Here is a 26,167-nt window from a genome sequence, read left to right as displayed (position 1 = left end):
TCTGCCCTGAGAAAAAGTCTCTGGCCATCCACATTCCCTCTTGTGTCTCTTCAGCTCAATCCTCTGACTAATGACAGCCAACTACATCCTATGCCTTCCTAACAACCCTATCAACATGCACTGCAACTTTGGACGTGGGCCTCAAGATCCCACTGTTAAGAATCCTGTCATTAACCATGTGCTCTATGTTATAAGGTTTGGCCTTCCAAAGTGAATCACTTCACACTTCTCCTCTTGCCAATGCCTCTTATCATCTTGCCCACCTCAAGTCTCTCATCCCCCTTCACTCCAAAGAGAAAAGCCTAAGCTTGCTCAAACTTTCCTCATACGCCATGCTCTCTAGGCAGCATCCTGGCAAATCTCCTCTGCACTCTCTCGAAATCTTTCCTATAATGAGGTAACCAGAACTAAACACAATATTCCATGTGTGGTCTGGCCATGGTTTGATAGACACGTAACATTACCTGACAGCCCTTGTACTCATTGGCACTGGCTTTCGTCAGAATGTTCCTCCATGAATGCTGAGCTGTCAGAGACACTCACATCCAGTAAAGCTGACAACGACAGCAGTTCACAACATGCTGCCCAAATAAGGCCATAAGACATAGGAGCTGAATTAGGCCATTCAGCCCATCGAGTCTGCTTTGCTATTTCTTCATGGCTGATCCTGGATCCCGCTCATCCCCATACACCTGCCTTCTCACCATGTTCCGGCCAGTCAGAAAATTATCAGCTTCACTTTAAATATACCCATGGAGTTGCCTCCACCGCAGTCTGTGACAGAGCATTCCACAGATTCACTACTCTCTGGCTAAGAAAGTTCCTCATTACCTCTGTCCTAAAAGTTCACCCCTCAATTTTGGGGCTATGCCCTCTAGTTCTGGATACCCCCACCACAGGAAACATCCTCTCCACATCCACAATATCTAGTCCTTTCAACATTCGGTAGGTTTCAATGAGATACCCCCGCATTCTCTAAATTCCAGTGAGTACAGGCCCAAGCTACCAAAAGCTCCCCATATGTTAACCCTTTCATTCCTGGAATCATCCTCGTGAACCTCCTCTGGTCTCTCACCAATGACAATGTTTGTCCTGAGGAGAGATCACAGACACTGGGTTTGTTCTGAACAGAGGTCAGAGGAACTGGGCTTGTTCTGAGGAGAGATCAGACGGATGGGTTTGGTCTGAGGGGAGATCGGATAGACTGGGTTTGGACTGAGGGGGGATCGGACGGACTGGGTTTGATCTGAGGGGAGATCGGACAGACTGGGTTTGGTCTGAGGGGAGATCGGACAGACTGGGTTTGGTCTGAGGGGAGATTGGACAGACTGGGCTTACTCTGAGAAGAGATAGGTAGGACTAGGTTTTCTCTGAGGAGAGATTGATGAGACTTGATTTGTTCTGAGGGGACATTGGACAGATTGAGTTTGATCTGAGTTGAGGTCGGATGGATTTGTTCTGAGGAGAGACTGACAAGAAACTGTGTTGGTTCTGAGAAAGAGCTGATGAGAGATTGTAGAGTCTGGGTTCACTCTGAAGAGAGATCAATGAAACTGGGTTTCGTCTGCATAGAGATCGTGCAGACTGGGTGTTGTGACTGGAGACTGACTTTGTTCTGACGAGAGGTTGGACAGACTTGGTTTGTTCTGATGACAGACTGGGCAGTGAATGGAGAGTCTGGCTTTACTTTGACAAGTACTCTGGGTTCAGAGGGACTGAAATGAGATCTGAGAGACCATGTTTGATTTCAGGAGTGGCTGATGTGTGATCATTTAGACTGGGTTTGGCCCGAGTGGAGAATAGACAGACTAGATTTGGTCTGAGGGGAGATCGGACAGGCTGGGTTTGGTTTGAACATAGAACACAGAATAGTACAGCACAGAACAGGCCCTTCAGCCCACAATGTTGTGCCGACCCTTAAACCCTGCCTTCCATAGAACCCCCGACCTTAAATTCCTCCATATACCTGTCTAGTAGTCTCATAAATTTCACTTGTGTATTTGCCTCCACCACTGACTTTTGATCAATTATCTAATAAATATAATTTGTCTAGATCCCACTTTTTTAGATATTTACAGATTAGAAACTTTTTAAACACTGTGCTTTGTACCTTCCCAAATCTGGATTCTATGGATATTTTGGAAAACATTTTAGATTTAAATCCTTTTCAGAAAGGTGTAAGGACAACTGTTGACAATATAATTATGAAAATCCATTCAGATGTATCTTATAAAATTAAGAATGATTGGGAAAGGGAACTTAAGTTTACTTTACCTATTGAAAAATGGGAAAAATCCTTCAATTAGTTAATTTATCCTCTATATGTTGCAAACATTCATTAATACAGTTTAAAGTAGTGCACAGGGCCCATATGCCCAAGGATAAATTAGCTCATTATTATTCTCATATAAATCCTATATGTGGCAGATGTCATTCTGAGACAGCCTCTCTAACTCGTATGTTTCAGTCATGTCCATCTTTGAAAAAATACTGGAAAGATATCTTCGATATTATTTCAACGGTATTGAGTATTGATTTACAACCTCACCGTATCACCACAATTTTTGGTTTACTAATGATAGAGCCAATTCATTTGACTCCCTCAGCTCATTGGATGATGGCATTTCTTACATTAATGGCTAAAAGATCTATTTTGTTGAATTGGAAAGAGATTAATCCCCCTACCACATTTCATTGGTTCTCTCAAACTATGTTATGTTTAAACTTGAAAAAAATTAGAAGCATTATATATGATTCTTCTATTAAATTTTAAAAAGACTTGGAGGCCATTCAATATTTTCATATGATGTAATTTGACCTTTTCCAAACCTACTTCTCTTTTTTTCTCTTCTGGTTTTACACATGTAGAGAGGGTCAGAGTTGATAACACGTATGGTTCTTTTTCTTTTTTAGATATTATAAACAGCCCATGTTTCTTTTTCTATTTCCTTCCTTTTTTTTAGTTATTGGTTAATTTTAGATAGATTAGTTTTTCACTAGTGTATCTGCCTCCACCACAGACTCATGCACCAACTACTCTCTGAGTAAAAAACCTTCCTCTGATATCCCCCTTCAACTTCCCACTCCTTAGCCTAAAGCCATGTCCTCTTGTACTGAGCAGTGGCGCCCTGGGGAAGAGGTGCTGGCTATCCACTCTATCTATTCCTCTTAATATCTTGTATACCTCTATCATGTCTCCTCTCATCCTCCTTCTCTCCAAAGAGTAAAGCCCGAGGTCCCTTAATCTCTGATCATAATACATATTCTCTAAACCAGGCAGTATCCTGGTAAATCTCCTCTGTACCCTTTCCAATGCTTACACATCCTTCCTATAGTGAGGTGACCAGAACTGGACACAGTATTCCAAGTGTGGCCTAACCAGAGTTTTATAGAGCTGCATCATTACCTCGTGACTTTTAAACTCTATCCCTCGACTTATGAAAGCTAACACTTCGTAAGCTTTCTTAACTACCCTATCTACCTGTGAGACAACTTACAGGGATCTGTGGACATGTACCCCCAGATCTCTCTGCTCCTCCACACTACCAAGTATCCTGCCATTTACTTTGTACTCTGCCTTGGAGTTTGTCCTTCCAAAGTGTACCACCTCACATTTCTTTGGGTTGAACTCCATCTGCCACTTCTCAGCCCACTTCTGCATCCTATCAATGTCTCTCTGCAATCTTCGACAATCCCCTACACTATCTACAACACCACCAACCTTTGTGTCTTCTGCAAACTTGTTAACCTACCCTTCTACCCCACATCCAGGTCATTAATAAAAATTACAAAAAGTAGAGGTCCCAGAACCGATCCTTGTGGGACACCACTAGAAACAACCCTCCAATCCAAATGTACTCCCTCCACCACAACCCTTTGCCTTCTGCAGGCAAGCCAATTCTGAATCCACCCAGCCAAACTTCCCTGGATCCTATGCCTTCTGACTTTCTGAATAAGCCTACTGTGTGGAACCTTGTCAAATGCCTTACTAAAATCCATGTAGATCACATCCACTGCACTACCCTCATCTATATGCCTGGTCACCTCCTCAAAGAAATCTATTAGGCTTGTTAGACATGATCTGCCCTTCACAAAGCCATGCTGACTGTCCCTGAACAGACCATGATTCTCTGAATGCCCATAGATCTTATCTCTAAGAATCTTTTCTGACAGCTTTCCTACCACAGATGTAAGGCTCACTGGTCTATAATTACCCGGACTATCCCTACTACCTTTTTTGAACAAGGGGACAACATTCGCCTCCCTCCAATCCTCTGGTACCATTCCTGTGGACAACGAGGACATAAAGATCCTAGCCAGAGGTTCAGTAATCTCTTCCCTTGCCTCGTGGAGCAGCCTGGGGAATATTCCGTCAGGCCCCGGGGACTTATCCGTCCTAATGTATTTTAACAACTCCAATGCCTCCTCTCCCTTAATATCAACATGCTCCATAACATTAACCTCACTTATATTGTCCTCACTGTCATCAAGTTCCCTCTCATTGGTGAATACTGAAGAGACATATTCATTGAGGACCTTGCTCACTTCCACAGCCTCCAGGCACATCTTCCCACCTTTATCTCTAATCGGTCCTACCTTCACTCCTGTCATCCTTTTGTTCTTCACATATTTGAAGAATGCCTTTGGGTTTTCCTTTACCCTACTCGAAGGCCTTCTCATGCCCCCTTCTTGCTCTCCTCAGCCCCTTTCTTAAGCTCCTTTCTTGCTAATCTATATTCCTCAATAGACCCATCTGATCCTTGCTTCCTAAACCTCATGTATGCTGCCTTCTTCCACCTGACTAGATTTTCCACCTCAATTGTCACCCATGGTTCTTTCACCCTACCATTCTTTATCTTCCTCACCGGGACAAATTTATCCCTAACATCCTGCAAGAGATCCTTAAACATCGACCACATGTCCATAGTACATTTCCCTACAAAAACATTATCCCAATCACATCCGCAAGTTCTAGCCTTATAGTCTCATAATTTGCCCTTCCCCAATTAAAAATTTTCCTGTTCTCTCTGATTCTATCCTTGTCCATGATAATGCTAAAGGCCACGGATCGGTGGTCTCTGTCCCCCAGATGCTCACCCACTGACAGATCTGTGACCTGACCCGGTTCGTTACCTAATACTAGGTCTAGTATGGCATTCTCCCAGTTGGCCTGTCAACATATTGTGACAGGAATTTGTCCTGGACACAGTTAACAAACTTTGCCCCATCTAAACCATTGGAACTCATCAGGTGCCAATCAGTATTAGGGAAGTTTAAGTCACCCATGATAACAACCCTGTTATTTTGCAACTTTCCAAAATCTGCCTCCCATCTGCTACCAGGGGGCCTATAGAATACCCCCAGTAGGGTAAATGCTTCCTTCCTGTACCTGACTTCCACCCATACTGACTCAAAAGCGTATCCTGCTACATTACCCACCCTTTCTGTTGCCGTAATAGTATCCCTGACCAGTAATGCCACCCCTCTTCCCCTTTGTCCCCCCTCTATCCCTTTTAAAACACTGAAATCCAGGAATATTGAGAATCCATTCCTGCCCTGGTGCCAGCCAAGACTCTGTAATGGCCACTACATCATAATTCCATGTATTTATCCCAGCTCTCAGTTCATCACCTTTGTTCCTGATGCTTCTTGCATTGAAGTGCACACACTTTAGCCCTTCTACCTTACCATCTTTACACCCTTTATTCTGCTTCTCTTTCCTCAAAACCTCTCTATATGTTAGATCTGGCTTTACTCCATGCACTTCTTCCACTGCTCTATCACTTGGGTCCCATCCTCCTTGCAAATTAAACCCTCCTGAACCATGCTAGCAAACCTATCTGCAAGGATATTGCTCCCCCTCGAGTTCAGGTGCAACCCATCCAATCTGTACAGGTCCCACCTTCCCCAGAAGAGATCCCAATGACCCAAAAATCAAAAACCCTGACCCCTGCACCAACTCTTCAGCCACGCATTGAACTGCCATCTCCTCCAATTCTTACCTTCACTATAACGTACCACTGACAGCAATCCTGAGTTTGAGGAGAGATCGGACAGACTGGGTTTGGTCTGAGAGGAGATCGGACAGACTGGGTTTGGTCTGAGGGGAGATCAGACAGACTGGGTTTGGTCTGAGGGGAGATCGGACAGACTGGGGTTGGTCTGAGGGGAGATTGGACAGACTGGGTTTGGTCTGATAGGAGATCGGACAGACTGGGTTTGGTCTGAGGGGAGATCGGACAGACTGGGTTTGGTCTGAGGGTAGATCGGACAGACTGGGTTTGGTCTGAGGGGAGATCGGACAGACTGGGTTTGGTCTGGGTGAAGATCGGACGGACTGGGTTTGTTCTGAGGGGAGATCAGATGGACTGGGTTTGGTCTGAGGGGAGATCGGACGGACTGGGTTTGGTCTGAGGGGAGATCGGACAGACTGGGTTTGGTCTGAGGGGAGATCGGACAGACTGGGTTTGGTCTGAGGGGTGATCGGACAGACTGGGTTTGTTGTTAGGGGGGATCTGAGAGACTGGATTTTGTTCTGAAGGAACAGTGTGATCTCGGGTCTATTGCAGCAGGAGGAGGAGCGAGAGACTCGGGAGATCACCTAGTGCAGGGAAGCAGCTGAGGAGCTGAGGTGAGTGTGCTTTAAAAGGAGCTTGGCGGGCAACTGAAGGGTTAAACAGAGTGTTGTTTAGTTGTTTAGAGGGAGTGAGTACTGGTGATAATTGGCAGGGACAAATGAATGGAGGGGTAACTGAAGAGGAGTGACCAGTGTGTGAGTGGCTCAGGGTAGGAGTGGAGCATTGAGGCTTTGGCTCATGAGGCTTCAGCGAGCAGAGGCTGAGGCTGACCTTGCTCCCAGCAAGGTAAGGCCGGATAAGTTCCTTTAACTAACTTAATTAACTTAGGAGTAGGCAATGGAGTCAGCAGTTTGGGCAGTCGAGTGCTCCGTATGCAGGATGTGGGAAGTCAGGTGTCTGATGACTACACCTGCAAAAGGTGCATCCAGCTGCAGCTCCTGAGAAACCGAGTTAGGGAACTGGAGCTGGAGCTGGATGAACTTCGGATCATTTGTGAGGCAGAGGCAGAAATAGACAGGAGTTTCAGGGAGATAGTCACCCCTAGGAGCTGGGTGACTGTCAGGAGATGGAAGGTTAGACAGAATGAGCAGAGCACCCCTGTGGCTGTTCCCCTCAATAATAAGTATACCGTTTTGGATACTGTTGGTGGGGATGACCTACCAGGGACAAGTTGCAGTGGTCGCATCTCTGGCACCGAGACTGGACTCTCAGCTCAGAAGGGATGGAGGGAAAAGGAGAGAGCTGTAGTGTTAGGGGATTTGATAGCTAGGGGGACAGATAGGAGGTTTTGTGGGAGAGATCGAGAATCTCGGATGGTCTGTTGTCTCCCCGGTGTCAGGGTTCGCGACATCTCGGATCAAGTTCTCGATATTCTCAGGAGGGAGGGTGAGCAGCCAGATGTCGTGGTCCATGTTGGGGCCAATGACATGGATAGGAAGGAGGAGGAGGCCCTGAAAAGAGGGCTTAGGGAGTTAGGTGCAAAGTTGAAGGACAGGACCTCCAGGGTTGCAATCTCAGGATTGCTAGCCGTGCCACGTGCTAGTGCGGCTAGAAATAGGAAGATAATGCAGCTAAATACATTAAGGAGTTGGTGCAGGAGGGAGGGCTTCATGTTTCTGGACAATTGGGCTTTGTTCCAGGGAAGGTGGGACCTGTTCTGACGGGATGGTTTGCACCTGAACTGGAGGGGGATTAACATCCTTGTGGGAAGGTTTGCTAGTGCTGCTCTGGGGGATTTAAACTAGATTTTCAGGGGGAGGGGAGCCAGTGTGTAAGAGCAGATAGTGAGGTGGAGGAGGATAAAGGTCATGCGAAGACTGCATGTATAGACAGAAATCAAATGTTTGTACTTGATAAAAATGTTCTCGTGTATCTATTTCAATACAAGGAGTATTGTAGATAAGGCAGATGAGTTTAGGGCATGGATTGGCATGTGGGATTATGACATTATCGTTATTAGTGAGACTTGCTTGCAAGAGGGACAGGACAGGCAGCTTAATGTTCCAGGGTTCTGTTGTTTCAGACGTGATAGAGGGGGAGGGATCAAAGGGGGAGGAGTGGCATTACTAGTCAGGGAAAATATCACAGCTGTGTGTAGACAGGACAGCCCGGAGGGCTTGTCTACAGAGGCCATATGGGTGGAGCTGTGGAACAGGAAAGGTGTGACCACACTAATAGGGTTGTATTATAGACTGCCCAATAGTCAGAGGGAATTGGAGGAGCAAATCTGTAGAGAGATAGCAGACCGATGTAAGAAACAGAAAGTTGTAATAGTAGGGGATTTTAACTTCCCACATATTGACTGGGACTCCCACACTGTGAAAGGGCTAGATGGCTTAGAGTTTGTCAAATGTGTTCAGGAAAGTTTTCTAAATCAATACATAGAGGTACCTACGAGAGAGGATACAATACTTGATCTCCTATTACGGAACCAAATGGATCAGGTGACAGAAGTATGTGTAGGTGAACATTTTGGGTCCAGTGACCATAATGTCATTAGTTTCAAGTTAATTATGGATAAGGATAGGTTTGGTCCTCGAGTTGAGGTACTAAATTTGAGAAGGGCTTATTTTGTGGAAATGAAAAAGGATCTGGGAAGAGTGGATTGGGATAAGTTGTTTTCAGGCAAGGATGTGTTCAGTTAGTGGAAGGCCTTCAAAGGCGAAAGTTTGAGAGTGCAGAGTTTGCACATTTCTGCCAGGATTAAAGGCAAAGTCAACAGGCATAGGGAACCTTGGTTTTCAAGGGATATTGGTGATCTGGTTAAGAAAAAGAGAGAGGTGTACAGCAGGTATAGGCAACAAGGAACAAATGAGGTACTTGAAGAGTATAGAAAATATAAGAAAATACTAAAGAAGGAAATCAGGAAGGCAAAAAGAAGACATGAGGTTGCTTTGGCTGATAATGTGAAGGTAAACCCGAAGGGTTTCTGCAAGTATATTAAGAGTAAAAGGATAGTAAGGGACAAAATTGGTCCCCTAGAAGATCAGAGTGGTCCTCTATGTGTGGAGCCTCACGAGATGGGGCAGATCTTAAACAGTTTTTTTGCATCAATATTTACTCAGGAAACTGGCATAGCATATATGGAAAGAAAGGAAATTCTTCCATATTGATTGGCACTTGATTAGTTCCAAGGGTTTAGATGGGGCAGAGTTTGTTAAATGTGTCCAGGATGGATTCCTGTCACAGTATGTTGACAGGCCGACTAGGGGGAATGCCATACTAGATCTAGTATTAGGTAACGAACTGGGTCAGGTCACAGATCTGTCAGTGGGTGAGCATCTGGGGGACAGTGATCACCGCTCCCTGACCTTTAGCATTATCATGGAAAATGATAGAATCAGAGAGGACAGGAAAATTTTTAATTGGGGAAGGGCAAATTATGAGGCTATAAGGCTAGAACTTACGGGTGTGAATTGGGATGATGCTTTTGCAGGGAAATGTACTATGGACATGTGGTTGATGTTTAAGGATCTCTTGCAGGATGATAGGGATAAATTTGTCCCGGTGAGGAAGATAAAGAATGGTAGGGTGAAGGAACCATGGGTGACAAGTGAAGTGGAAAATCTAGTCAGGTGGAAGAAGGCAGCATACATGAGGTTTAGGAAGCAAGGATCAGATGGGTCTATTGAGGAATATAGGGTAGCAAGAAAGGAGCTTAACAAAGGGCTGAGAAGAACAAGAAGGGGGCATGAGAAGGCCTTCGAGTAGGGTAAAGGAAAACCCCAAGGCATTCTTCAATTATGTGAAGAACAAAAGGATGACAGGAGTGAAGGTAGGACCGATTAGAAATAAAATTGGAAAGATGTGCCTAGAGGATGTGGAAGTGAGCGAGGTCCTCAATGAATACTTCTCTTCGGTATTCACCACTGACAGGGAACTTGATGAAGGTGAGGACAATATGAGTGAGGTTGATGTTCTGGAGCATGTTGATATTAAGGAAGAGGAGGTGTTGGAGTTGTTAAAATACATTAGGACGGATAAGTCCCTGGGGCCTGATGGAATATTCCCCAGGTTGCTCCACAAGGTAAGGGAAGAGATTGCTGAACCTCTGGCTAGGATCTTTATGTCCTCGTTGTCCACGGGAATGGTACCAGAGGATTGAAGGGAGGCGAATGTTGTCCCCTTGTTCAAAAAAGGTAGTAGGGATAGTCCAGGTAATTATAGACCGGTGAGCTGTTGGGAAAAGATTCTTAAAGATAGGATCTATGGGCATTTAGAGAATCCTGGTCTGATCAGGGACAGTCAGCATGGCTTTGTGAAGGGCAGATCGTACGTAACAAGCCTGATAGAGTTCTTTGAGGAGGTGACCAGGCATATAGGTGAGGGTAGTGCAGTGGCTGTGATCTACATGGATTTTAGTAAGGCATTTGACAAGGTTCCACACGGTAGGCTTATTCAGAAAGTCAGAAGGCATGGGATTCAGGGAAGTTTGGCCAGGTGGATTCAGAATTGGCTTGCCTGCAGAAGGCAGAGGGTTGTGGTGGTGGGAGTACTTTCAGATTGGAGGGTTGTGACTAGTGGTGTCCCACAAGGATCTGTTCTGGGACCTCTACTTTTTGTGATTTTTATTAACGACCTGGATGTGGGGGTAGAAGGGTGGGTTCGGAAGTTTGCAGATGACACAAAGGTTGGTGGTGTTGTAGATAGTGTAGAGGATTGTCGAAGATTGCAGAGAGACATTGATAGGATGCAGAAGTGGGCTGAGAAGTGGCAGATGGAGTTCAACCTGGAGAAGTGTGAGGTGGTACACTTTGGAAGGACAAACTCCAAGGCAGAGTACAAAGTAAATGGCAGGATACTTGGTAGTGTGGAGGAGCAGAGGGATCTGGGGGTACATGTCCACAGGTCCCTGAAAGTTGCCTCACAGGTAGATAGGGTAGTTAAGAAAGCTTATGGGGTGTTAGCTTTCATAAGTTGAGGGATAGAGTTTAAGAGATGCGATGTAATGATGCAGCTCTATAAAACTAGTTAGGCCACACTTGGAGTACTGTGTCCAGTTCTGGTGCGCTCAGAACAGGAAGGATGTGGAAGCATTGGAAAGGGTACAGAGGAGATTTACCAGGATGCTGCCTGGTTTAGAGAGTATGGATTATGATCAGAGATTAAGGGAGCTAGGGCTTTACTTTTTGGAGAGAAGGAGGATGAGAGGAGACATGATAGAGGTGTACAATATATTAAGAGGAATAGACAGAGTGGACAGCCAGCGCCTCTTCCCCAGGGCACCACTGCTCAGTACAAGAGGACATGGCTTCAAGGTAAGGGGAGGGAATATCAAGGGGGATATTAGAGGAAGGTTTTTCAGTCAGAGAGTGGTTGGTGCGTGGAATGCACTGCCTGAGTCAGTGGTGGAGGCAGATACACTAGTAAAGTTTAAGAGACTACTAGACAGGTATATGGAGGAATTTAAGTTGGGGGTTTATATGGAAGGCAGGGTTTGAGGGTTGGCACAACATTGTGGGCCGAAGGGCCTGTAATGTGCTGTACTATTCTATGTTCTATGTTCTATGAAACAAGCAGTAGTGTCATGGAACATAAAGAGATTAAAGAGGAGGAGGTGCTTGCTGCCATACAGCGAATAAAGGTAGATAAAGCCCCCGGGCCTGACATGATATTTCCTTGGACCTTGAGAGAGACTAGAGTAGAAATTGCAGGGGCCCTGGCAAAAATATTTAAAATGTCCTCAGCCACGGGTGCGGTGCCGGAGGATTGGAGAGTAGCTCATGTTGTTCCGTTGTTTAAAAAAGGCTCCAAAAGTAAACCAGGTAATTACAGGCCGGTGAGCCTCACATCAGTAGTAGGTAAATTATTGGAAGGTGTTCTGAGAGATCGGATATACAAGTATTTGGACAGCCAAGGGCTGATTAAGGATAGTCATCATGGCTTTGTGTGTGGTAGATCATGTTTAATGAAACTTGTAGAGTTTTTCAAGGAGGCTACCAAGAAAGTAGATGAAGGAAAGGCTGTGGATGTTGTCTACATGGACTTTAGTAAGGCCTTTGACAAGGTCCCACATGGGGTGGTTAGTTCAGAAGGTTCATACACTAGGTATCCATGGAGAGGTTCTGAACTGGATTCGAAATTGGCTGTGTGGGAGAAGACAGAGAGCGGTAGTGGATGATTGCTTCTCAGACTGGAGGTCTGTGACTAGCGGTGTGCCTCAGGGATCTGCACTGGGACTATTGTTGTTTGTTGTCTATATCAATGGTCTAAATGATAAAGTGGCAAATTGGATCAGCAAGTTTGCTGATGACACTAAGATTGGAGGTGTTGTAGACAGCGAGGAATGCTTTCAAAGCTTGCAGAGTGATCTGGACCAACTGGAAAAATGGGCTACAAAATGGCAGATAGAATTTAATGCAGACAGGTGTGAGGTGTTGCATTTTGGAAGGACAAATCAAGGTAGGACATACACAGTAAATGGTAGGGCACTGAGGAGTGCAGATGAACAAAGGGATCTGGGAGTTCAGATACATAATTCCCTAAAAGTGGCGTCACAGGTAGACAGGGGTGTAAAGAAGGCTTTTGGCATCCTGGCACTCATAAATCAAAGTATTGAGTATAGGAGTTGGGATGTTATGGTGAGGTTGTATAAGACATTGGTGAGGCCAAATTTGAAGTATTGTGTGCAGATCTGGTCACCTAACTATAAGAAGGATATCAGTAAGATTGAAAGAGTGTAGAGAAGATTTACTAGGATGTTGCCGGGTTTTCAGGAGTTGTGTTACAGGGAAAGATTGAGCAGGTTAGGACTTTATTCCTTGGAGCGTAGAAGAATGAGGGGGGATTTGATAGAGGTTTACAAAATTATGAGGGGTATAGACAGAGTAAATACGAGTAAGCTCTTTCCACTTAGATTAGGAGAGATAAATCCATGGCTTTAGGGTGAAAGGGGAAACGTTTGGGAGAACATTAGGGGGAACTTCTTCACTCAGAGAGTGGTGGGAATGTGGAACGAGCTGCCATCTGACATGGTAAATGCAGGCTCACTCTTAAGTTTTAAGAATAAATTGGATAGATACATGGATGAGAGAGGTCTGGAGGGTTATGGACTGGGTGCAGGTCAATGGGACTAGTGGAATAAAGTTTCGGCACAGACTAGGCGGGCCGAATGGCCCGTTTTCTGTGCTGTAGTGTTCTATGGTTCTATATATTTTAGTGTTCAATTCATCCTTTCCACAATTCCACCAGACTGTGGTCTATAGTGTATATGAAATCTCTGCTTGATCCTTAAAAGTGCCATGACAGCTTGCATTATCTGGGCTGTGAAATGTGTTCTGGATCTGATTCAGCACTCCGGGGTAGTTCCCAATGAGAGAATATCCTTTCCAATATGATTTTTGCAGTGGCCTTTGTGGTTATTTTAGCTGGAAAATCTTCCACCCACTTTGTATCTGTTTCTACCAGAATATATTTGTACCCTCCTGGGGTGGGTGGTAAGAGACCAACATAACCTATCTGCAAATAGACCAAAGTCCTTCCACTGGCCTGGTGTGTCGAAGGGCTCCTTTTTTTACATGTCTGTCAGGATTATATTGTACACAAATCAAGCAATTTTTGACATAATGCTCCACATTATCCTTCATTTTAGGCCACCAGCCCACTTTCGTGATCTTTTCCAGGGTGCTTTCACACCCTGATGTCCCCATAGATCATGGAAACAATGGATCATCTGGTTTCTTCCTCCCTCTGGAACCACAAACTTACCTTATTGAAGGACAACTCCATCTTTGACAAACACTCCCTTGTCCTCTTTGTATATTTCAGACCCTGTCCTTCAAGCATTTTTTTTTAAAATTCTTTATCTTTTTTCTGCTCCTCTGTTAAATCCATGACCTTAATCTGTTTTCCCTTCTGCCTTCCAATCTGCAAACCTGTAGCTGCCATTCCTGTCCAATAAAAGCACCTTGCTTCGCCAATTTGTCAGCCTTTCTATTTCCCTCAGGAGATGATTTAAAGTGGGACTTCACCTTTATGACTCCATATTATTTTCCCTTTGCCTCTTCAAATATATATTGTAATGAAGCAGCAGATGAGAGGGGAAAATGTACTGTAAGGCTGTTACAAACATACACACTATCAGAGTGTATGACTGACCCTGGCAGAAAACGCTTTGGGTGGCTAACCACAAATACCACAGCTGCCATTTCTGCTGCCTGTACACCCATGGTTTTGGGTAACGTTAAAGCTACACTGTACCTTTCCTGGCCATGTTCATCCTCTACATATATGCCACACCCAGTTCACCTCTCACCATCCTGTACTGTGGAGGTGCCATCCACAAAAATTTTAAAGTAGGATTGTCTTTTTACTTTGTGTCTCTTTTCTCAGTCAGTACTTTATCTGATCTGCTTCCACCCCTCCTTTTTGTTTTGATACAAATGGACCCTTGGGATCATTTGCTATCATAACTTGACACTCATGTTCACTTCCTTGGTGTACCAGGTTATCAACTAACATAGAGGTAGTGTTTACTCACTTTACACTAATATTTCCCCCTTGCAACAGCAATGTCTATCTTGCAATTCTGTTTTGGCTTACTGACCAATCGTGAATCCTTCCATCTAACAGTAATTGTATGGAGGTCTGTTCTGTCAGTATTGAAAGTGGATTAGGTCCCACTTTGTAGGTGAAATGTTGTATTGCCCAGAAAGCCACTAACAAGTGTTTTTCAGATACAGTCTACCCCTGTTCTACTGGTGAGAACATGAGTGATGCATAGGCTACTGGTGTTAACTTTCCGTGTGTCTCCTGTAACAGTACTGCTGAGAGGGTGGTATCAGTTGTAGCCACCTCCAATGAGAATGGCTCATTCGGATTTGGGGTTTTTAAAGCAGGCGCTTGCTTCAGATCTGTGATGGCCTGAGTGTGTTCTGATTTCCATCCCCACACCACATTCTTTTTCAGTAATTCCATTAAAGGAGCTGCCTTAATGGAAAATCCATCAACGTAATCCCTGCAGTAGCCTACCAGCCCCAGAAAGGACCGCAATTTCATAAACAATTCTACTCCTTGCTTTTCAATTTCTCTTTTTCCCAGTGTCAAGATCATTCTCAAACAACTAACTTTTGTTTCATTTCCTGTGCTTTTCTAGGGTTTACCTTTAGTCCCAATGCAAAAAGGGGCAGCCATGGGCAGTGGCATGGGTCCCAGCTATGCCTGTCTGTTTGTCGGCCATGTGGAACAGTCTATGTTCCAAGCCTACACTGGTGACTGTCCCCACTTTTCCTACGTTACATCGACAACTGCATTGGTGCTAGTTCCTGCACCCGCGCTGAACTCATCGACTTCATCCATTTTGCCTCCAAATTCCACCCTGCCCTCAAATTCACCTGGTCCATTTCCGACACCTCCGTTCCCTTTCTCGATCTCACTGTTTCTGTCTCCGGAGACGGCTTATCCACTGATGTCCATTACAAACCAACGGACTCTCACAGCTACCTGGACTACACCCCGTCCCACCCTGCTACTGGTAATAATACCACCCCATTCTCTCAATTCCTCTGTCTCCGCTGCATCTGCCCTCAGGATGAGGCTTTTCATTCTTGAACGAATTTCCTTTTTCAAAGAAAGCGGCTTCCTTTCCTCCATCATCAGCTCTGTCCTCAAATGCATCTCTTCCTTTTCACGCACATCTGTTCTTACCCCATCCTCCCGCCACCCTACCAGGGATAGGGTTCCTCCTGTCCACACCAACCACCTCACCTGCCTCCGCGTCCAGTACATAATTCTCTGAAACTGCCCCCACCTCCTATGGGATCCCACCACCAAACATGTATTCACCCCCCCCCACTTTCTGCATTCCACAGGGATCGCTTCCTACGTGACTCTCTTGTCCATTCGTCCCCCCCCACTCATGTCCCTCGCAAGCGGAACAAGTGCTACACCTGCCCCGACACCTCCTCACTCACTGTCATTCAGGGCCCTAAACAGTCCTTCCAGGCGAGGCAACACTTCACCTGTGAATCTTTTGCAGTTGTACACTCTGTTCGGTGCTCTCCGTGTGGCCTCTTGTATATCGGTGAGATCTGACATGGATTGGGAGACTTACGCTCTGTCCACCAGAACAAGTGGCAACAAGCGGGAACTCCCAGTGGCCACCCATTTTAATTCCACTTCCCATTCCCATTCCGATATGTCATCCACTGTCGTGATGAGGCCACACTTTGGTTGGAGGAACAACACCTTATCTTCCGTTTGGGCAGCCTCCAACCTGATGGCATGACCATCGATTTCTCAAACTTTTGGTAATACCCCCCCACCTCCCCCCACTTCACCACTTCCCATCCCCTTTTCCCTCTCTCATGTTATCTCCTTTCCCACCCATTGCCTCCCCCTGGTGCTCCTCCCCCTTTTACTTTCTTCCATGGCCGTCTGTCTCTTTCACCAGTCAACTTCCCAGCTCTTTACTTCATCCCTTCCCCTCCAGGTTTCACCTGGTGTTTCTCTCTCCCTCCCCCCACCTTTTAAATCTACTCCTCAGCTTTTCCCCTCCAGTCCCACTGAAGGGTTTCAGCCTGAAATGTTGACTGTACTCTTTCCCATAAGATGCTGCCTGGCCTGTTGAGTTATCCAGCATTTTGTGTGTGTTGCTAATAATTGCAGCAGTTCTGTCAATAGCTGATAATTTCCTGCTTAGTTTCAATCTGCAGGAATAGATCTTCTATGTACTGTATCAAGCACTCAGGTTTTGAAAACCGTTTAAACCTTTCCCCTGAGCGCTGGTGAAATATAGATGGGGAATTATGGAGCCCCTGTGGTAGGGTAGTCCACGTATACTGCTGTCTCTGAAAGGCAAATGCAAACTTGACCATGACCAAAATCCATTATTTGTGTTTAAAACTGTGGACCATTCTGCTCTTTCATTCTGTCTGACCACTTTTTGGAAATTCATATTGGTTTGGTGGTTTGGGGTCTGGACAGGGCCGGATTAAGCTAGTGTGGGGCCTGTAGCATATGTTATAAAGGGACCCTAAATTTAAAAAATGCACATAAGTATTAAAACATAAATTATTTACTTGCATAGTAAAGTAATTCACTTTTTTCATTTGCTATACATCCAGATAATACAACAAATATCTGACACTTCAGTAATAGTATTACTTACACATAGGTATCAACTTCAAATGTCAAAAGTAACAAAACCACAATTTAAAAGTTAGATTTTCTAGATCTAGCATGAGCAAATTTGTTGATGATACTGGAAATGTCTATTTCATGCAGAAGTTCATGTCCAATGCTCATTAGAGTGAGGTTGTTCAAATTGTTTTGACCCATGGTGCTCCTTAGTTCATTTTTAATCCTTCTCAGTTTTGAAAATGAACGTTCTCCACTGCAGTTGGTAACCATGAGTGACAAATAGATGCACAAGGCATTTTCTACATTTGGAAAACATGACTCCAAAGAATCGTCACTTATCAAACGGTACAACTGTAACTCTACGAGGTCTTGTTTGGCACCAATATGAGAAGCAAGATCAGCTTTCAACAGTTCAGTAAACTGCACAAATTCTTCATCAAGATTTTCTTCCAGATATGATTTAATAAGGTTTGATGACCTCTTTCCGATCTCTTCTGGTGTAAATGACTGTAACTGATGAAGGAATCCAAAAACACCATTCACCCTTAGATAAGCTTTCTGCCTTTTTGACAGGGCAGAAAGCAAGCTGTCAATAATGGCAAGAAATGTTCGGCTTTTAAACTGCTGAGAAGGTGTTTGCGATTCAATAAGTGGATCAAGAGTGCTGGGACCACTGAAATCATCATACGCGCGATTTTGCTTGTGTTTTCTTCGAGTTTGCTGTTGATAACCTTCACACTTAGTCAGATCCTTGGCTTTTTGCTCAATGTCTGAAAAAGGAGACCGCATAGCTTGAATATATCCATGCAAGGATTCATAGAGGGCACAAGCTGTGTTCAAGTCTTGGCCAGAAGATTGCAAAGAAGCACTGGTCATTTGAAAACGCTGTAATACTTGACCCACAATTCCTGTTTCTAATTTCATCATGGTTGAAAGTAGTCCACGAGCCTGTTGTCAACACCCTGCCTTCTGATCATTGTTATTTGAAATGTCATCCAAGACTTGTTTTATTGCAGAAAAGCTGTGTAAAAGTGTTTATGTTGCATCTGCACGAGCTGATCACCTGGTATCTGACATTCCTTTCACAACAGGCAAATGAGCACCACCATCAGATAATGCAGCAGAAAGGAGATCCCACCGATAAGTAGAAGCAGTACTTATGTGTACAGGCTTTCTACAAATTGAAAGAAAATTAATGCTTCTTGACAACATTCAGCAGCACATTTTCCAACCAAATTTAGTGAACGTGCAGAACATGGAATGTAATCCGCAAACTCATTCAGCTCTTTAATTCGTGCTTGTAAGCCACTGTACTTGCCACTCATGTTGCTGGCATTGTCATAACTTTGACCACGGCAGACTTTTATACCAATGTCATTTTCCTTTAAAAAGTAAAGTAAACTTTGAACGAGCTGTTCAGCACTATGACCTTCCATATCCAAACACTTCACGAATCTTTCAACTGGTCCAGACGGCAAAACATAGCACACAGTCAAAGTCAGCTGGTCCACATTAGATATATCTGGAGCAGAATCCGATGAAACAGAATAGTACTTGTATTCCTTCACATCACCGATAATGTGATCCAGTATGCTGGATCCAATCAGATTGATGAATTCCTCACATGTTACCTGGTTTCAGCACCTAAGTTACAGAGAAAGGTTGAACAAGTTAGGTCTTTATTCTTTGGAGCGTAGAAGGTTGAGGGGGGGACTTGATAGAGGTATTTAAAATTATGAGGGGGATAGATAGAGTTCACGTGGATAGGCTTTTTCCATTCAGAGTAGGGGAGATTCAAACAAGAGGACATGAGTTGAGAATTAAGGGGCAAAAGTTAAGGGGTAACACGAGGGGGAACTTCTTTACTCAGAGAGTGGTAGCTGTGTGGGGCAAGCTTCCAGTAGAAGTGGTAGAGGCAGGTTCGATATTGTCATTTAAAAAAAAATTGGATAGGTATATGGACAGGAAAGGAATGGAGGGTTATGGGCTGAGTGCAGGTAGGTGGGACTAGGTGAGAGTAAGCATTCGGCACAGACCAGAAGGGCCGAGATGGCCTGTTTCCGTGCTGTAATTGTTATATGTTGTTTTAGATAGGTATGATTTATGTCCCTTTCCTTTGTTTGTATGAGCAATTTATATGCTCTGCCAGAAAAGGGTCGAACTTGGCCAGTAATTCTAACAACCCCAAGTAATTTCCGTTATGAGGTGAGCCAAGTTTCACCATTACCACGAAATGAAAGGCCTCATTCTGCTAAAAACTTTACAACTTCAATTATTTGCTCTAGAAGTGTGTGCCAATACTTTTGTTCGGTCTCCATTTCTTTCACAAGGTGGGACCCGACTCATTTAGTGACACGAAGCTCACACTCTAATCCAATCTTGTATGTTCCTGAGCTGGTTCAGACTACCTAAAATCAGGAAAAAATTGAGGAATCATGAACTGGGTCACACAGAACTGCTGAGTTGCTCATTCCTTGTCGCAGGCTCACCAAGGCGGCACATCCTCCAGCAGCGTAACAGTGCACGCTGCAGCGGCTTGGGAGCATGGGAGATAGCACAAAGGTCACCACGACACAGCAATGAGCCAACACACACCTGCACACACATACCATGCAGCTCCCCCGACATGGAAACAACAGCATTGCCAGATCGTTGTGACAATACAGTGAGAGATGCCGATTTCACCAGACTGCAGCTTGCAAGCATTTAGTGCATGCGGGGTTCTCGAAAATGCATATGCTACTTTTGCTACTAGATTAATCAGGACACGTGTGCTCAGAGATAATACTCAAGAGCTTTTCCAAGCAACTAGCCATCAGAGAGAGCTTCAAGGAAAGGAGATTGATTATAATGTGTCCCATCCAAATATGCACTCGGCTTTGCCGGATCTACAATGAGATGGTGGGGAACTGAAGAACACAATATTGACTGCTATGGGTGTTAACAGAGGGGACCCAGTCGACGCACTAGCCAGATTTTACCGGAGGAGAGGGGAACATCCCACTGCATTTGCATCCCATTTATGGACTGTGTTCCAAGGAGTGTAGGAACAGCAGTATAGTGCGACCATTTAGACGGTTGTGGATACTGGCGTCTCACTATACCGTTCAATCTAAAAAGGCACTGGAAATGTTTGATCCTTCTGAATCCACACATACTGAGGCATGGTCACTGAGGAAAATGTGTAGAGCGAGGGAAAAGGAGATACAAAGACCATCTAAACTCCCTAATGGGAAGGTGATGCCTGTTAAAAGTCAGGCACCTGCCTGGAGAAATAAGGGTAGGGGACCCACCCCCAAGGGCCTCCCTGCCACACCATCAAGGGGCAAGGAAGGGCAGAGGAAATGGAACAGGGCCAGGAACAGGGAGAACTGAAGGTGGAGTAATTAAATGCTATAACTGTGGCCAAGAGGGACACATGAAGAGAGATTTTCCAAACCTGATACAAGGAAGAGCAGAGCAATACGGTTTGTACTTGGAGGAGCCAGAAAGACGGAGCCCACAAAATAACATGGTGGAGACACCACCATCCAGGGAATTGTACCCTGAGCCTGAATGATGGTGTCAGGCCTCACCAACATGGTTGTGACACAAGGTGGGATGAAACCGGAAGACCTCGAGTGAGTGGTAGGGTCGGAGGCCGTCCTGTTACCTTTTTATGGGACACTGGAGGATCCCGAACGAGGGTCAACACTACTAATGTAAATAATGTAAATTGGGAGATACAAGGTAGAGTTATCCTCATTGGATTCTCAAACATCCACAAGTGGGACGTGTGAGTGTGCCATTGGAATTAAGGATAGGAGACATAACAGCAAAACATTCAACAGTGCTGGTGGAATTACCCAGGGAGCGGGAACATATACTGGGGACTGATTACTTGGCCAAAGTGGGGCTTTGCTTTGATCCATTTAATTGTATGATTTGGCAGATGCCAATTGTTATGAATAACATACCCCACATACAGATCACCTTCCCCCCCTTGGGACTGGGTTTGCTCTGAGGTGAGATCAGAGGGAGACTGGCTTTGTTTTCTGGAGTGACTGAGGTGTTTTCAGAGAGTCAGTTTGTTCTGATGAGAGACTGTGGAGAGATCACAGAGACTGGGTTTGTTCTGAGGGGAGATCGGACAGACTGGGTTTGGTCTGAGTGGAGATCGGATGGACTGGGTTTGGTCTGAGTGAAGATCGGAAGGACTGGGTTTGGTCTGACTGAAGATCGGACAGACTGGGTTTGGTCTGAGGAGGGATCAGATGGACTGGGTTTGGTCTGAGTGAAGATCAGATGGACTGGGTTTGGTCTGAGGAGGGATCAGATGGACTGGGTTTGTTCTGAGGGGAGATCAGACAGACTGGGTTTGGTCTGAGGGGAGATCGGACAGACTGGGTTTGGTCTGAGGGGAGATCAGAGGGACTGGGTTTGGTCTGAGGGGAGATCGGACAGACTGGGTTTGGTCTGAGTGAAGATTGGACAGACTGGGTTTGGTCTGAGTGAAGATTGGACAGACTGGGTTTGGTCTGAGCGGAGATCGGAGAGTCTGGGTTTGGTCTGAGGGAGATCGGACAGACTGGGTTTGGTCTGAGCGGAGATCGGACAGACTGGGTTTGGTCTGAGCGGAGATCGGACGGACTGGGTTTGGTCTGAGTGAAGATCGGAAGCACTGGGTTTGGTCTGAGGAGGGATCGGATGGACTGGGTTTGGTCCGAGTGAAGATCGGACGGACTGGGTTTGGTCTGAGGAGGGATCGGATGGACTGGGTTTGGTCTGAGTGAAGATCAGCCGGACTGCATTTGGTCTGAGGAGGGATCAGATGGACTGGGTTTGGTCTGAGGGGAGATCGGACAGACTGGGTTTGGTCTGACGGAGATCGGACGGACTGGGTTTGGTCTGAGGGGAGATCGGACAGACTGGGTTTGGTCTGAGGGGAGATCGGACAGACTGGGTTTGGTTTGAGGAGAGATCGGACAGACTGGGTTTGGTCTGAGGGGAGATCGGACAGACTGGGTTTGGTCTGGGGGAGATCGGACGGACTAGGTTTGGTCTGAGGGGAGATCGGACAGACTGGATTTGGTCTGAGGGGAGATCGGACAGACTGGGTTTGGTCTGAGTGAAGATCGGAAGGACTGGGTTTGGTCTGAGGAGGGATTGGACGGACTGGGTTTGGTCTGAGTGAAGATCGGACGGACTGAGTTTGTTCTGAGGGGAGATCGGACAGACTGGGTTTGGTCTGAGTGAAGATCGGAAGGACTGGGTTTGGTCTGAGGGTGATTGGACAGACTGGGTTTGGTCTGAGGGAAGATAATGATAATGCGCAATTAGTTTCACAGCTGAAAGGACTGAACTTGCCTTTTGGGGATGTGGTAAATGAGGAAGTTGCTGGAAATATCTCCTCTTTCATTGCGGTAGGAAATACAACACAGAACTATCAGTGACTTGTGCAAGATAAAGTTACAGATTGGCTTTATCGGTCACACATTCATCGAAATAAAGTGTTTCTTGTGTCACAGACAGAGATGTATAACATCGAGCCGAGATGCACCCAGACAGGGTGCTGTCTATGGTGTTTGATAACTCTGGTCTTGTACTCGCTGAGGTTTAGAAGAATGTTGTGGGGTGCAGGGGATCTAATTGAAACCTATGCAATATTGAGAGGCCTGGATGTAGTGAACATGGAGAGGATGTTCCCATTTGTGGGGAAGTCTTGGAACTGAGGGCACAGCCTCTGAATAGAAAGACGGCCATTTAGAACAGAGATGAGGAGGAATTTCTTTAGCCAGGGAGTGGTGAGTCTGTGGAATTCATTGCCACAGGCAGCTGTGGAGGCCAAATCATTGAGCATATTTAAAGCAGAGCTTGATAGGTTCCTGATTAGTCAGGGAGTTAAAGGTTGTGGGGAGAAGGGAGGAGAATGGGGTTGAGATGGAAAATAAATCAGCCATGATGGAATGGTGGAGCAGACTTGATGGGCTGAATGGCTTAATTCTGCTCCTAAGTCTTATGGTGATGTAAAAACAGTTTATTCTTGTAAATTGTTTGTATAATAAATTAAAAACACACATTTCTGACGTCACCCAGCTGTGGATTTGCTGAGAGGATGTGGAGAAGATGCAAGAGCCCGTGTTACAGTTCATTCCCAGCAGCTGTGTAACAGTGGACTGACTCTCTGATGTACGGGTGTACCCCGGCAGACTACAAGTCTGCTGGAGGATCGTCAACTCAGTGACGGATGTACTTTGTGTCAGGGAATGTCGAGGAGGCTTATCCCCAAAGCAAAGCAGCGGAGATGATTGAGCCATGAGCAATAACTTTGATAACAGACTGTACAATAACAATCCATGGGGGGTGTATAAATTGAGAGAGACAGAAACTGAACACAACAGGCAACAAGGTAAACTTTAGGCAGGGAGAGTGAGGATTGGGAGCAACTATTTGAGGTCAGCTCATTCGATGAGTGAACAAGCAGTGTGGATGAGAGCTGGGTTGAAATAGGCTGCTGGTGATGAGTCTGGAACGATCAGCAGGTGAATCCTATTGGCTGGGTGGAGATGCGAAGTGCCTGAATGTGTAGGCTGGGGTTGTCAATGTGAGTGAGCCTGACACTTTGATCTGCCCAAAACTTGTTGATCACCCAGAGAAACGGCATGTCCAGTACCTCAATTGGAGGGCTGAGTCCAGTGGGTCCAGAGTCCAGCCCCTTAAACACTCTAGCGGCCACTTGCATGACAGTGGGTAGTATAATTGTTAAAGTTAGGTGAACATTAATTAATGACCTGAATATAAAGATCTTGTAGTTTCCTTGTTTGTATATATTTTTAATATGTATGAGGGTTATTTTTGAAACATAAAACAGTGATGAAATCTAGCAATATTTATTTATTTTATTTAAAGTTTAAAGTACATTTATTATCAAAGTTCGTGTGCAGTATTCAACCCTGAGATTTGTCTTCCCACAGACAGCTACGAAACAATGAAATACCGTGGAACCGATTCAAAGAAAAAGCTCAAACACCCAATGTGCAAAAAACAGAACAAGTTGTGCAAACAAAAAAAAAGCAAATAAAACACAGAATATAAAATATCAAACCGCAGATCGCGGAGCGAGAGCGAGAGAACCCCCTGACTCAAGGTTTCAATCTTTTGCAAAGGGGCTGTGCAGGCTGCACCCCAAAGATACACATCTGGAAGATACACATCTTCCAGACCATTCCTGAAGATATCAAAATGGACAGTCAACAAGCTCTGGGAGTGGGAACCCACTGCCGTGAAGAACTGCAGTTTGAGTGCAGTCGTAGATCATGGACTCCGACAGGACTCCTGCACCCTTGAAAAGGGAAAAAAAGATGTTAAAGAGTGGAATTTGAGCTGTTTCACAGACAAGCTCGAAGAAGTCACTGTCACCATTTAAGTTCCTTTTTCTAGTTGTCACTATTGTAACCAATATTGTAACATGAACCTATGATCTCTGGTGTGACTAACTTCTGTAATTCATAGTGGAGTGTATGTGGACTGGTCACATCATGACCTGGTATGGAAACCCCAATGCTCAAGAACAAAAAACTCCTACAAAGAGAGGTGGTTATGGCCCAGTCCATCACAGGAGGTGCCCTCCCCACCATTGAACACATCTACAAGGAGCGCTGCCACAAGAAAGCAGCTTCTATCATCAAGGACCCCCACCATCCAGACCATGCTCACCTCTCACTGCTGCCATCAGGCAAGAGGTACAGAAGCCTCTGGACCCACACCACCAGTTTCAGGGACAGTTATGACCACTCAACGATCAGGCTCCTGAACCAGAGTGGAATGCTTCACTCACCACAACTCTGAACTGATTCGACAACCTATGGACTCACTTTCAAACATTCTGTAACTCATGTTCTCAGTTTTACTTATCTCAGTTTTTTTGCCCAGTCCGTCTTTTGCATATTGGTTGTATGTCCATCTTTGTTTGTGTGTAGAGGGCATATAACAGAGCAAAAACTAGAAAATACGACCATAAGACATAGGAACAGAATTAGGCCATTCTGCCCATCAAGTCTGCTCCATCATTCAATCATGGTTGATCTTTTTTTTCCCCTCCTCAGCACCACTACCCAGCCTTCTCCAGGTAATCTTTGATGTCGGGGATAATCAAGAACATATCAATCTCCGCCTTAAATACATCCAATAACATGGTCACTACAGCTGCCTGTGGTAATAAATTTCACAAATTCAATACCTCTGGCTGAAGAAATTTCTCTGCGACTCTGTTTTGGATGGACACTCGTCTATCATGAGGCTGTGTCCTCTTGTCCTAGACTCCCCCACCATGGGAAACAGCCTTTCCACATCTGCTCTGTATAGGCCTTTCAACATTTGAAAGGTTTCAGTGAGATCCCCCTCATTCTTCTAAATTCTAGCGGGTACAGGCCCAGTGTCATCATATGTTCCTCATATGATAACCCTTTCATTCCCGGAATCATCCTTGTGAACTGCCTCTGGACCCTCCCCAATGCCTGCACATCTTTTCTTAGATAGGGAGCCCAGAACTATTCACAATACTCATGATGAAGCCTCACCAGTGCCTTATAAAGCCTCAGCATCACATCCCTGCTCTTCTATTCTAGTCCTCTTGAAATAAATCCCAACATTGCATTTGCCTTCCTCACCACCGACTCTACCTGCAAGTTAACCTTTAGGGTGTTCTGCACAACAACTCCCAAGTCCCTTTGCATCTCAGATTTTTGAATTTTCTCCCTGTTTAGAAAATAGTCCGCACATTTATTTCTTCTACCATGACCATGCATTTTCCAACATTGTGTTTCATTTGCCACTTTCTTGCCCATTCTCCTAATCTGTCGACCTCCTTCTGCAGCCTACCTGCTTCCTCAACACTACCTACCCCTCCACCAATCTTTGTATCATCTGCAAATTTGGCCACACAACCACTGTTCCATCATCTAAATCATTTACATACAGCATAAAAACCGACACCTACAGAACACCACTAGTCATTGGCAGCCAAACAATAA

The 26,167-nt window shown here is 45.1% G+C and overlaps 1 protein-coding gene across 1 annotated transcript in view; it reads left to right on the top strand.

Moving 5' to 3' along the window:
• LOC140728806 (zinc finger protein 131-like) overlaps positions 1 to 24,244 on the top strand; it is a 116,457-nt gene extending 92,213 nt beyond the window's left edge. The window contains exon 8 of the mRNA XM_073047771.1: positions 24,110 to 24,244. Within this exon, the coding sequence (XP_072903872.1) occupies positions 24,110 to 24,127 (18 nt within the window). The 3' untranslated portion in view covers positions 24,128 to 24,244. The remainder of the gene's footprint in view (positions 1 to 24,109) is intronic.
• The last annotated feature ends 1,923 nt before the right edge of the window (positions 24,245 to 26,167 follow it).

The sequence above is a fragment of the Hemitrygon akajei genome, chromosome 6 (assembly GCF_048418815.1).
Source record: "Hemitrygon akajei chromosome 6, sHemAka1.3, whole genome shotgun sequence".
In the NCBI taxonomy this organism is placed as follows: domain Eukaryota; kingdom Metazoa; phylum Chordata; class Chondrichthyes; order Myliobatiformes; family Dasyatidae; genus Hemitrygon; species Hemitrygon akajei.
The sequence above is the reverse complement of the archived record's forward strand: the minus strand, read 5'-3'. Positions and strand labels throughout refer to the sequence as shown.